General features: G+C 39.6%; 1 protein-coding gene across 2 annotated transcripts in view; it reads left to right on the plus strand.

The window, feature by feature from the left end:
* The first annotated feature begins 612 nt into the window (after positions 1 to 612).
* The window catches only part of xpr1a (xenotropic and polytropic retrovirus receptor 1a), a 141,404-nt gene continuing 128,159 nt past the window's right edge, over positions 613 to 13,857 (plus strand). For both annotated transcript variants that reach the window (XM_036579623.1, XM_036579622.1), the window contains exon 1: positions 613 to 880. In XM_036579623.1, coding sequence (XP_036435516.1) covers positions 812 to 880 — 69 coding nt within the window. In that variant the 5' untranslated portion in view covers positions 613 to 811. The remainder of the gene's footprint in view (positions 881 to 13,857) is intronic.

The raw sequence follows: 13,857 nt of genomic DNA on the forward strand, positions 1-13,857 counted from the left end.
AAACGGTTGGTGGAGAATGTGTTGTATAAGGTTCTACATAGCAGCAAAAAGGGTTCTGCTATCGTATACAAGCTTGACATCCTAACAATAGAAGCACTAGAAGAACGCTTTAATGTGCTATAGAGAACCATTTTTAAATAAGGATTTATCTAGAACCATCTACATTCTCCATCGATCTGAGGAACCACTTCACCATTTAATCATGTAAGTGGTTAAATAGTTCTCTGAGTGTTTTCACTGAAGAACCCTTGAAGAACCATCTTTTCTAAGAGTGCAGAGCAGGTTTAGGAGCTCAGTCTTCATCATAGGAGAAACGTTTTTAACCTGTATTTAAATATTTCTGCACTTATGGCTCATTTAAGATCTTTAATATCGTCACAGAACCTTTAAAGTTAATAAGAGGATGAAAAGCTGGACTCGACGCTCTGTTTTCATTTGTTTGTGTTGTTTTTCTTTTAATGCAGTTTTCTTTATTCCTGTTCGTCTGTGCGTCATGACGCAGCACGCCCGGGGAGGCAGGGGAGGAGGGCGGGACCGAAGAAGAGAGGGGGCGGGGCCAACGGAGGAGGGAGGGGCAGGTGGAGTGGGCGAGAGAGGACTCAGTCGCAGTCTCCTCCTCTCTCTCTCTCTCTCTCTCTCTCTCTCTCTCTGATCCTTCAGGCTGAGTTTATTTACTCCGCGCGGACCTGCAGCGATGGCGCTGAGCGCGCGATAGAGACACGCGCACAAACAAGCAGCAGAGAGACTACAGCGGAGGAGTGAGACAGTGAGAGTGTGAGAGTGACTGAGAGTGTTCGTTTGGACCCTGAAGATGAAGTTCGCAGAGCACCTCTCAGCCCACATCACCCCGGAGTGGAGGAAACAGTACATCCAGTATGAGGTAGTGTCTCTCTCCCTCTCCCTCTCTCTCTCTCTCGGGGGTCACGCGGGTCACAGAATTTTAGGTGCTTTAACTGCAGGAGCCTCTCGGTGAACTTCGGAGCTGAATTATGGCCCGTGCTGAGTCAGACCACCCTGCTGAACGAGGACCATTAGAACCTTAAACCTGCTGGTTTTGCTTTCTAATGAGAACTGGCTTCATGTTCTCCACTAGTTTCCTGTAGAACACCTTTAGATCCCGTTAGGAGACCATCAAACGCATGTAGAATCAGCCTTTGGTCACCTGTTAGACCTTTAGAGTCCTTTGCACTGTGATATCAACCTGTTATAAAAGCCAGAACATGTTATAGAACCATGAGGAACCGACAGAAACACTTCATGGGTTCTAACCTATGTTTTTTTTCAGCAGGGTAATTAATTCTGGGCTATTCTCGTTTATCCTGAGTCATTCTGGCTTATTCTCATGGTTCTCCAGGGGTTCTTTAGTAAAGTGAACCATTTGCATGCTTAAATGGTTCTTTGCATGGTGAAAAGGTTCTTCAGATTGATGGAGAATGAGTTGTGTCTGGTTCTATATAGAACCTTTTTGAAAATGGTTCCATATAACGCCAAAAGGGGTTCTGCTATTGTGTGCACACTTGACATCATAACAATAGCAGAACGCTTTTCGGTGCTATATAGATCCATACACAGCACGTTCTCCATCGGTCTGAAGGACCGTATGAGCATGAAATGGTTCGATATAGAATTCATGGTTCATGGTGTAAAGAGCGCTTGGAGAACCGTGTAGGTTCTGCATTATTGAGGGTTATTCCAGTTATCCTGACCCATTCAGACTTATTTGAGATCACTTTGAGTTAAATTATTCAGAATTATTCTCATTTAATCCAGTTTATTCTGTGTTATTGTGATTTATCCCAGTTTATTCTGGCTTATTCAGATTTATCCTGGCTTATTCTGGCTTATTTTGACTAATTCCGTGGATAATTCTCTCTTATCCTGGCTCATTTTGAGCTGAATTTCTCTGAATTATTGTGGAGTACTGTCACGTATCCTGGATTATTCTGAGTTGTTCTGATTTATTCTGATTGTATTCTAATAGCTTCTGGTTTATTCTGTGTTATTTTCACTAATTCTGAGTTATTCTGGTCAATTCTGATTTATGATGGCTCATTCTGAGTGAAAGTGTTCTGAATTTCAGTGCGGTATTCTCAATTAGGCTGGTTTATTTTGAGAGCTTCTTATTTATCCTGTCTTAATCTGGATTATTCTGATTAATTCCAGGTAATTCTGATTCAGATTATTTGGAATTATTACTTTGGAGTTATTCTCACCTGTCCTTGGTTTCCTCTGGGTTATTTTGATTTATCCTGATTTACTCTGGCTTATTCTGGGTTATTCTGATTTATCATGGTTTACTCTTGTTTATCCTGGGTTATTCTTATTTATCCTGATTTACTCTGGCTTATTCTGGGTTATTCTGATTTATCATGATTTACTCTCGTTTATCCTGGGTTATTCTGATTTATCCTGATTTACTCTGGCTTATTCTGGGTTATTCTTATTTATCATGGTTTATTCTGGCTTATTCTGGGTTATTCTTATTTATCATGGTTTATTCTGGTTTATCCTGGGTTATTCTGATTTATCCTGATTTACTCTGGCTTATTCTGGGTTGTTCTGATTTATCCTGATTTACTCTGGTTTATCCTGGGTTATTCTGATTTACTCTGACTTATTCTGGGTTATTCTGATTTATCCTGATTTACTCTGGTTTATCCTGGGCTTATTCTGATTTACTCTGGCTTATTCTGAGTTAGTCTGATTTATCGTGATTGACTCCGGGTTATTCTGTCTTATATTGAGTCATTCTGGCTCATTCTGAGTTAAATTATTCTCAGTTATTGTGGATTTTTGTCATTCCTGCTGGTTTATTCTGACTTTTCCTGGTTTATTCGGGATCATTCTGAATTAACCTGCCCTTTCCTGAGTTTTCGCAGCTCTCTGACCTTTAGCAGAAGGCCATAAAAACAGGAAAGAGCTGTAAAAGCCTAAGAGCCGCCCGCTTTGACAGATATGACAGTTCTGAGGTCCACAGGGAGAGATTCAGTATGAAATACGCGCAGAGCAAACAGGTTCCAGCGTTAAAGAGCGGCTTCAGCTTCATGCAAAACATGTTGGCTTTTGAAATAGGAAGCGATTAATCTGTATAAACGCTCGTCTGCGCGCGGCCACTCTGTGCTATCAGTCTGGTAGATGTCAGTGCTGGTCAGCGCGCCTGTATGTATTGTGTGCGCGGCTCTTTGTCTTCGTCCTGTTCAGCCTCGAAGCCCTTTTTAATCGCTCTTTATCTGTCACTCTCCCACTGGGACTGAAAAAGCAGCCATATGTCAAGAATTCTCTTTTAGAGTGAATTAATTCGTCCTATATGACCACACACACGCGCCGCTGTCTCTGACCACACTGCGTTTAAAGGAAAGCTAGGAAAGTCGGTCATTTTTAATGCAACAAAAGACAAAAATGCAAAAGTTCTGATAGAAATTGGCCAATATTTACATTTTATTTTTAGACTTGGGTGTGATAACTAAGCTAAGCTCTCTTTCTGAGCTGAATTCACTTTCAATTTGAAAAGAAAACCATTTTTTTAAAAATATAAATGTGATTTCAAGAGAAATTGGCTTGAGCACTACGAGAAGAAGCCACGTTTTGTGCATTTCTAGCTTCAGTTATGAATTTATTTATTTTTTAAATCATGCAGGAAAAAATGTGTCTGCATTGTCGTTTTTGTTTGCGTTGTTTTTTGGTTAAAAATCCATTTTAGACACTTTACTTTTTAACAGCACGCTGTATTTTCTGGGTTCAGATGGGTTTTTACATGGCGGCGGTCCCTCAGCCTCCTGAACGCCTTTCGCTTTATGAATTATGAACAAAGAAAAGCGCTCAGCTCTCCATCTCACACTGAAATCTGCTGCAATGTGAAGACACCAAGATCACTGCGGCCACTCAAACCCACAGCAGCCGTCAAATGAATACAGAAATCTGGCCCAAAATGTAGAATCTAAATGTTCTTTAAATCATGAGAATATTACACAAAACTGTCATATTAAAGGAAAAATGACAGCGGTACATGGGTAGTAAGTAGTAAATAAGAATATAGATCATATATAATGTAAATGTTTTCCTCACAGCTCTTCAGAGTAACACTCTCTCTGTAAAGATCTTTCTCTGTATTGTAAAGTTTAGGATGTGTTGACCTTATATAACGGTGCGTGTCTTTGTCACAGGGCTGTAAACCTCTCTGTTACGCTCACTTATCCCTCAGACTGATGATTTCATGGCTAATTTTTCTCTGCCGTTAAGCTGTTCGTGTTCCTGCTGTGAGATTATTGATCAGATCCTGAAGCTATGAATCACTAATCAGTGTGTGTGAGTGGTGTGAGGGGGAAAAGGGAGAAAGTCTTTGTCTGAATTCCTGAATCAGTAATCAGGTGTGAGCTGGTTTGTGATGTCGGTGACCATCGAAACAGTAACAGCAGCAGCGCTTTCGCTGATACTCTGCACTTATTCTGTACTGAGCTGAAAAGCAAGGCACATGTGCTACAGAGATGTGCTGTAGATGTTCTATTTTGTATGTATATATATATATATATATATATATATATATCGCTGCTGTCAGAACAAAACCTTCTATCTCCATTTTTATCGTTTTTCAGTTTTTACATAATTTGAAAATGCCTGCTGCTCTTTACATTGCGTGTAAATTTCATGATAAATGGACCAAAAGATTTGGCCAAAAGAATTCTTAGAAAAAAGTCTGGTTCTATTGACTTACATTAAAGGTAAAGTATGTTTTTCCTTCTCCTTTAAAGTTACATATGACGTCATTTGAAAATGCCTGCTGTCCTTACAAAGTGTGTGAATTTCATGATGAATGGACCAAAAGAAATGATCCAAACATGACCTGGAAAAAAGTCTGGTTCCATTGACTTACATTAAAAGTAAAGTAAGTTTTTTCCTTCTCTTGTTTTTTCTTCTCTTTACCAATATGTATGTATATAAATATATACAGATATTGCTGTTGTCGGAACCAAAACTCCAAAACTTACTTTACTTTTAGTGTAAGTCAATGGAACCAGACTTTTTTCCAGGTCATTTTGGGCCGTTTCTTTTGATCCATTCATCATAAAATTTACACACAATGTAAAGGGCAACATGTGTTTTCACATTATGTAAAAACTGAAAAACAAATATATATATATATATATATATATATATATATATATATATATATGAACAAACGCAGCAACAAGTTTCTCTGTGTTTACATGCAGATAAAACAGAGCTGCTGTGTCTGGTCCACTCACGCCAGCGCAACACACACTAACACACCACCACCACGTCAGAGTCACTGCAGTACTGAGAATGACCCACCACCCAAATAGTACCTGCTCTGTGAGGGTCCATGGGGGTCCTGACCACTGAAGAACAGGGTAACAAAGTATCAGAGAAACAGATGGACTACAGTCTGTAACTGTAGAACTACAGAGTGAGACTATGTGGTCAGTGGAGCTGATAAAATGGACAGTGAGTGTAGAAACGAGGTGATTTATGCTTTATGATTGATGAATGTTATTATGTGTGTTGGTCACTAGTGCTCTGTGGATGACACTGTGGTATTGAGTTATCCAGTGAACTGGTGGGTGGACTGTATGGGAATGATTTGCTGAGAGCAACACGAAGGACGAGACAGGCGGAAAAGCAATCTGCCAGTTCACACTGCGACATTCAGTCAGTTGGTTCAATATAAAAATATGACTTTCGCAACAATTACATTACATTACGTTATGATATTGTTTCCCTTGAGCGGTCTCAGCGACAGTGTTGGCGTGGGATGCAGTTGCCTCAGCTCTTTAGGATTTAATATTAGCCCATTAGATGAGTGACAGTCTTTAATTGACAGTAATTCTGACTGTACTTATTTATGTTTGTCTGTATTAGAGAGTAATGTACACGACATCATGATATCTGTTAAAAACTATAGAAGATTCATCAAAATTCAGCCACTTCACACCGTAACATTCAGGAAACATTCAGACGTTCACACTGTAACATTTAGCACACTAAACCTGACACATGGACAGTTATTTTTATCAGCTTATTAAAATGAATTATTAAAATTAGTTCCCCCCGCGGGTGGCTCAAGGTTCTACATGGCCTCTGGGCACAAACATTTACATGCTTTTCCTTCAAGACTGAAGAAAATGCACATATAGTCAAACACTCAGGACTTTTTCTTAATATATAATTTAATAAAATATAATTTAATTTAATTTAATAAAATATAATTTATAAATATAATTTAATATATATTTATGTATGTGCGTGTGCTTATATATATATATATATATATATATATATATATATATATATATATATATATATCTCGCTGCTGCTAGAAAAAACCTCCAAAATGTTAACTTTACAGAAGAAGGAAAAAACGTACCTTACTTTTAATGTAAGTCAGTGGAACCAGAATTTTGGGCTGTTTCTTTTGGCCCATTCATCATGAAATTTACACACAATATGAATTTTATAATTTTCAGATTATGTCAAAAACTGAAAAATACATGTATATATTTGGTAAACGGAATAAAATTAAGCTCATATTTATATCACAAAGCAATTAAATGTTTCTTTTGTAAATTAATTCATAAATATGCATCAACATTACTATTTATATTTCATCTTAAAATAAAATTTCAGCGTAAGGAGTGATTTAGTGTTTTGCAGGCTGATCTTGCTGCCTCTGACAGTTACCTTTATACTCGAAACTGACTCATAATAGAAGCCATTGGGCAGTTGCTGATGATATGGGCCCTTTAATGGCGGCCCTGTGGATGTGCACCCTGCTGATCCAGCCCTGTGGATGTGCACCCTGCTGATGCTCTTCAGGTGTGGAGCTCAGTGAGCTGCGGAGTGCAGAGTGAATCCCTCAGTGAGCTGTTACAGAGCCATTACAGAGCAGCCCCTCTTTCCCTTTAATCCCGCTCTCCCCTCGGCTCACTGCTGCAGCCTGAGGATCTGCTCCGCTGCGGTCAATAAGGGGCAGTTTCAGCGGCCCTCAGCAATAAATTCAGCCTTACAGGCTTTTCCTCAGAGCCAGTGAGTGAACAGTGCAGTGACAGGAGGAGCGTTAGTTCATGAGCGAGACTCAGTCTGACTCCATTTACACTAAGAGTAATAATAACACATAGTCCATCATCACATCCGGCTTACAGACAGACAGATAGACAGACAGACAGATAGATAGATAGATAGGCAGCTGGACAGACAGACAGACAGATAGATAGACAGACAGACAGACAGATAGATAGACAGACAGACAGACAGATATATACATAGCCAGACAGATAGGCAGCTGGACAGACAGACAGATATATACATAGCCAGACAGACAGACAGATAGATAGATAGACAGACAGTTAGATAGGCAGTTGGACAGACAGATAGATAGATACATAGATAGATAGATAGACAGACAGACAGATATATACATAGCCACACAGATAGATAGATGGACAGATAGATAGATGGACAGACAGACAGATAGATAGACAGATATATACATAGCCAGACAATTAGATAGGCAGCTGGACAGACAGACAGATAGATAGACAGACAGATAGATAGATAGATAGATAGACAAACAGCTAGGCAGACAGACAAACAACTAGATAGATAGACAGACAGCTAGGCAGACAGACAGCTAGACAGACAGACAGACGGATAGATAGATAGATAGACAGATATATGCATAGCTAGACAGACAGACAGCTAGACAGATGAATCGACAGACACATAGTAACACAGTTCCACTGCTCCGCAGCCCAATACTGGGGGGCTTTATACCCCTCTAGCCCACGCTTGGCATTGGACTTGGTGACCTTAAGCTCATGTGCAGCTGCTCCGGAGTGTCTCATTCTATTGGTCAGTGCTTTTCTGAGGAGCTGCTTCAGCAGTGAGTGACCTTAATCAGCTGAATTCACTCAATAGAAGAAGCTTCTGGATAAACACTGTGGACACTGAGTGTGTGAAAGAACACAGTACTGGGAGAACACAGTAGTCTGTGTGATACGGAGAGCTTTACAGGGGAGAGAGAGAGCGGGAGCGAGGGGAGTATGTGTGATATGCCTAAAGGTACAGTGGAGCGTCCAGGTGGGAGTAGAGGTCAGTAGAGTGGGCAGCAGTAGGAGTTTATGCTGTAGCGTTTGGGTGTAGAAGCTGAGTTACTGCATTACTGCTGCCCACTCAGTCTGTACAGACGCGCAGCAGTCCTGCAGCTTCGCTCTGTGAGGTCCAGAGCTGCAGCAGCGCTGACCAGAGCAGACATACACACACCTCTGTGTAAACCATTCAGCCCTCAGATGTCCAGAGGAATTACAGCTGTTTTGCTGGGCTACTTGAATGTAATTGCATAATTAAAAACGATTTCATTTACATTCATGTCTGCATTTCTGAATGTTTTTCCTTTTATGGGAAATCAGGGCCAAGAAGGACAGATCCAAGCATCTTCAGAATTCGGCCTAAAGGTGGACGCATTTCTAAACCGCATTTTCAAGGATCTTCTAAGTTCTTCTGAAATATTTGCTTGTGATTTTTCTGACCAATATTGTGGGTCAAATTGAAATTGTGATTATATTTTTATACATTAAGGTCCAGGCCTGTTATTTTTGAATTTGAATTTATTTAGTTAATCATGGTTGTGACGTGACAACACATGACTGTTCGGTTGCTTCTGAATGGTCTAATTCATCTAGTTGAATTTTACAAGCTTTGTATTATTAGCTAAAATTTTTCCACTTAAAGGGGAATTCCACCTTATTTTTAAAATTCCTGCACAATTCAGCGTATGAGAGGTAAACAGAGTGATTCAGAGTGGTTTGGTGTGAAATGGTTCAGATGTCTTTACAGTGGTGGTGATAGGAACCAGGGGTCGCCATGACTACAACACAAATACAGACATTTTATTTACTATCCAGAACCACCAGTGAACCTACACGAGTCTTCTGAGTTTATATGGAATGTTGATGATGGAAAATAGTGGAAAGTCTGATATAATATGTTTCTTTGGAGACTATTTTGCCTCACAACGTCCTGCAGTGGATTCAAATACATTTTAAGCCAAAACCATTTCATGTAATAACTTTCTGTGAGGGAGCTTTTAGAGGTGGACGTCTGGTTCCTATCACCACCACTGTGAACAGTTCTGACTCAGTAAGTTTATCTAGAACAGAGCGTTTCACACCAAACCACTCTGAACCTCTCTGTTTACATCTTAACCATTTAATTATGCAGTAATTTTGAAGAATCTGTGGTGTTTCTCTTTAAAACTTAAGACAGCATCGTTGATAATGTAGGCTAAAATTTAAAATAGCTTGTGATTTGAAAATTGCACTCTTTCAAATTGTGATTTAACACAAAAATGATTCGTCTTTCAGCATCAGCTGAAACATGAGACACCAGAAATGTCAAAAGTGACAAAAATATGACCAAAATATAAAGTTTTTCCTTTTTGCAGAACAAAACCCAGATAGTGATATAGCATATATCGGTCCGCTGGCTTGACAAGGTCGGCACCTTGCCGACCATTTGCCACTGCTGGTCCACCTTCGGACCACCCAGATTATTGTCGTGCATGTAAGCTCTAACTAGTTTTTCATTTTTAATATCCTCAAACAGATTTTAGATGAACAGAGCCTTTAATTTTAGAAAATAAACTCAAATATTACAAACAACTGAAAGACAAGAAATGATTATATAAATGATTTTACAGAAAATGTTGCTGACACTGAGCTGAGATTAGAATTATTCCCTTAACTAATTTATTAAGTGTTACTAAAGAAATGAAGAAAGAAAACACCAGTAAATTGGGCTGTGAGTGGAAAATGAGTGATGATAAGTGGAATTTTGTCTAATACTCTGCGTAAACGCTGGTGGGCCGCCCAGACAACGCTGAGCAAAACGCCACTGTCCTCTTGTTATCAGGGAAACTCATATCATAACAGAATATCTCCTCTTCTGCTCACAGACACCAGTGTGGTCTGGACTGAGAGTCTAGAGTCTGCGCTTTCCTCACTGTTTCTCCTCTTGTCTCAGCGAGCGACGAGTCAGAAACAGGTCAGATAAAAGCACAGCATGGTTTTGTGATCCGTAGCTGCGTCTTCTGAGGGTTATATGACGGTTTTCCGAGAAATCCGCCGCTGTTGTGCTGCAGCTCTAAGGCAGAAGGCCGTTTCCATGCCTACAGCTCCGGCCTGCGCTCTGATTAGAATGTATGGATCCGACCGAGAGACAGCAGAGACACACAGGCTGCTCCTCTCGCTCTCCCGCTGGGACGACATCTGCTCTCGGCCTGGACACTCAGGTCCACCCGCCTCCCTCGGTAACACACAGACTCTGTAAGAAGAGCTGGGCTTGTAGACTGCAGTGTTAGTGCTAATAGACTCCGCCCACTCTGTGTCATCCTGATGAGACCCGCCCCCTTATCCCAAACGAAGAACTTCAGTCAAGACATTTATTGTCAGGCTGGAATTCTGAACCTACACACTTAAAAATGATGGTTCTTCAATCTTCTATCCTCAGTCTTCTATATGTGGTTCTATATAGAACCAGCTTGAAAAGGTTTCTATGCAGCACCAAAATGGGTTTTTCTGTTGTAACAAGCTTGACATCCTAATAATAGATTAAACCTTTTTGGTGCTATCTAGAACCATCTACAGCACATTTTCCATCAATCTGAATGTTCATGGTTCTATATAGAAATTTCATTACTAAAGAACCCTTGAAGAACCATCTTTTTTAAGAGTGTACTAAACAAACCAAAAAGGTTCTTCTGTAGCTTAACCCTTTTTGCTGCTATATAGAACCATCTACAGCACAGTCTCCATCAGTCTAAAGAACCCTTTCACCGACGATGCGCAGAACCCTTTAATCATGCAAAGGGTTCTTTGTGTGTTCATGATTCTATATAGAACCATTTTCTTTACTAAAAACCCTTGAAGAACCATCTTTTTGAAGAGTGTAGTAAAGAAAAGGGTTCTATATAGCACCAAAAGGGTTCTTCTATTGTAACAAGCTTGACAATGTAACAATAGAAGTACCCTTTTTGGTGCTATATAGATCCCTTTTCTAAAAGGTTCTATGTAGAACCATCTACGGCACATTCTATATTAATCTAAGGAACCCTTTCATGATGGATGCAAAGAACGCTTTGATCATGCAGAGGGTTCTTTGAGTGTTCATCGCTCCATATAGAACCTTCTTCTTTACTAAAGGATCCTTAAAGAACCATCTTTTTTAAGAGTGTTGCAAAGAAAATTGTTCTGTATAGCACCAAAAGGGTTCTTCTGTTGTAACAAGCTTAATTAACAATAGCAGAACCATTTTCACAAAGGTTCTGTATAGAACCATCTACAGCACATTCTGTATCAATCTAAAGAACCCTTTCATTATCGATGCAAAGAACACTTAGATCATGCAGAGCATTCTTTTCTTTACTAAACAACCCTTGAAGAACCGTCTTTTTAAAGAGTGTAGTAAAGAAAATGGTTCTACATAGAACCAAAAAAGGCTTTTTCTATTCTTACAAGCTTGACATTGTAACAATAGCAGAACCATTTTTTGTTGCTATATAGAACCCTTCTCACAAAGGTTCTATAAAGAACCATCTGTAGCACATTCTCCATCAATCTGAAGAACCATTTTACCATGCGAAGAACCCTTTAATCATTCAGGAGGTCCTTTGAGTGTTCATGGTTCTATAAAGAACCATTTTCTTTACTAAAGAACCCTTTCTTAAAGAAGAATAATTTTAAAAAGTGTGCTAGATAAGCTTTTGCTTATTTATACCACAACAGACAATAATTACTGCTGTTTTTGTGTTTGAATACATTATAAGAAACGTCTGGATGACACATTTAAATTTGTACATAAATGTAAAATTAAAAATGTTAAATTTATATTTTTTAGGCCTCCTGTTCTCATCTCTGTGCTAGTGGTAATATATGGTTGTGTAAATCACAGAGAAATAAAAAAACTAAACAAAAATCAAATTAATGAAACTGTTCTTGCTGTCAGTAAAAGCAGGCGCAGTAATTAAAGAGAATGAACCTGGTGACACTAAATGAAGTGCTCTCAGTAGTCTGGGGATCAATCCGTCAGATCTCCGCTCACTGCCCTGCTCTATCTATTATACCCACCGACACTTTGGGGGGTAGTTTTGGGGGTCATTACTGTTACAAATCCTTATTGAGATTGAGAAACTGCGTTTAATTTAGCTCTGGATGGAGCAGCACATCCGGGTACTTTGCCCTTGTGTGATTCCCTCCCTGGGTGAGAGCAGCCCCTCTAATTTAATACAAATTCCAAGGTGTTTGACAATTTAACAGCTAAAAATAGGAATACACTACTGATTTATAGCTGTTGGAGCCCAAATCCTACAGCCAGTCAGGCAAACAGTTGTGTCATTTCATTACTGATCAACGATCAGCGTCATTATATAAAAAAAATGAAAGAAATGAGCTGATCAGTGTCCTTTCAGTCTGCGTCCATCGAAGTGGACAAACAGCTCTACCCATTTAGAAACTATAATAACCCTAGTTATAGTTATTTACAGATATTTTGTGAGGTAAATCATAACTCAGATGAGGCGAGCGTGTTTCTGAATAACCGCTGCTAAATTATAATCTTCAAGTGGCCTTTCTGCTGTTAAAGGAAGCTGATACGCACTATAGCGTGTTGCTGACCACACACCTAAATAAACTCACTGGCCTCAGAGTGTGGGGAGGTGTTCAGTATCCCTAAAAGACCTGATTATGAGGTTTCTAACACTGCATAAAACACTGACCATAACAGTGGACTGACACAGTTCAGGCTTCAGGATGATTGCTACTGTTTTTAGGTATCTGCTACACTTTATGTATCATATGTTTATTATATTTATAACTCAAAACTTCAGAAACATATGGCGGTGTCCCGATACAATACATTTGTTGATACAGATCAAGACTCAGCTTTTAAAAAATGTTAAAAATCGTTCTGCAGTGCTCTGATTGTAATCCACATCGATCACTTTTGTCTCAAATAAGCAAACCCTTTAACAATAAACACCCTAAAAACGTTTACAGTTGATTTATAAATCTCCCAGCAATGTCGGCTTTATTATCCTGATTTAATTTTTAATTTGGTGTTTAGTTCCTTCTGTTTTTAATCTGTTTTAGTCCTGTTTTAATCCCGTTTTTGTGTCTCTCTGTCCTAATTTTGAAATGCAGTGTGTCGTCTTCTCCTTTTTCATTTTAATTTGAACTCTCTTCGTATTCTCTCATTTGTAAAGCGCTTTGAATGACACCACTGTATGAAATGTGCTCTATAAATAACCTCACCTTGCCTGTGTGAGTGTGTTTGTGTACATAACATAAGCCCCCCCCCCACCCACTTTACTCTGATAGGCTGTGCCCACATGCCTAGTTTGATTGTTGACAGTGTTTTCCATGAAGTAGAGGTCCGCACTCATGCGGATATCCCGCAGTATCTCGTGGAGCTGGACTAGTTTTCAGCGTTGTGCATGGGAGCGGGCGGGAAACCAGCCACCTGCAGGCGGGAGCGGGACGAAACATGCATGAAGAGATATCCGCAAATTAATGAACAGCCTAAATAAATCACTAAATCATATACATACATACATCATCTAAACCGCTAATCCTTCTGGGTCGCGGTGGGGTGCTGGAGCCTATCCCAGCTGTCATTGGGCGGAAGGCAGGATACACCCTGGACAGGTACTAAATCATATATATAAACGATATAGAATTAGGACGGTAAAACAGTTCAAATGAATGAAGTTGTTCTAAAGAGCTGTGAAGCAGCCGATCACGTGATCAACATGCAGATTCTCGTAGCTCACAGAGACGGCGGAGCCTTCAG

Source organism: Colossoma macropomum, unplaced genomic scaffold (genome assembly GCF_904425465.1).
Source record: "Colossoma macropomum unplaced genomic scaffold, Colossoma_macropomum, whole genome shotgun sequence".
NCBI classification, from domain to species: Eukaryota; Metazoa; Chordata; class Actinopteri; order Characiformes; family Serrasalmidae; genus Colossoma; species Colossoma macropomum.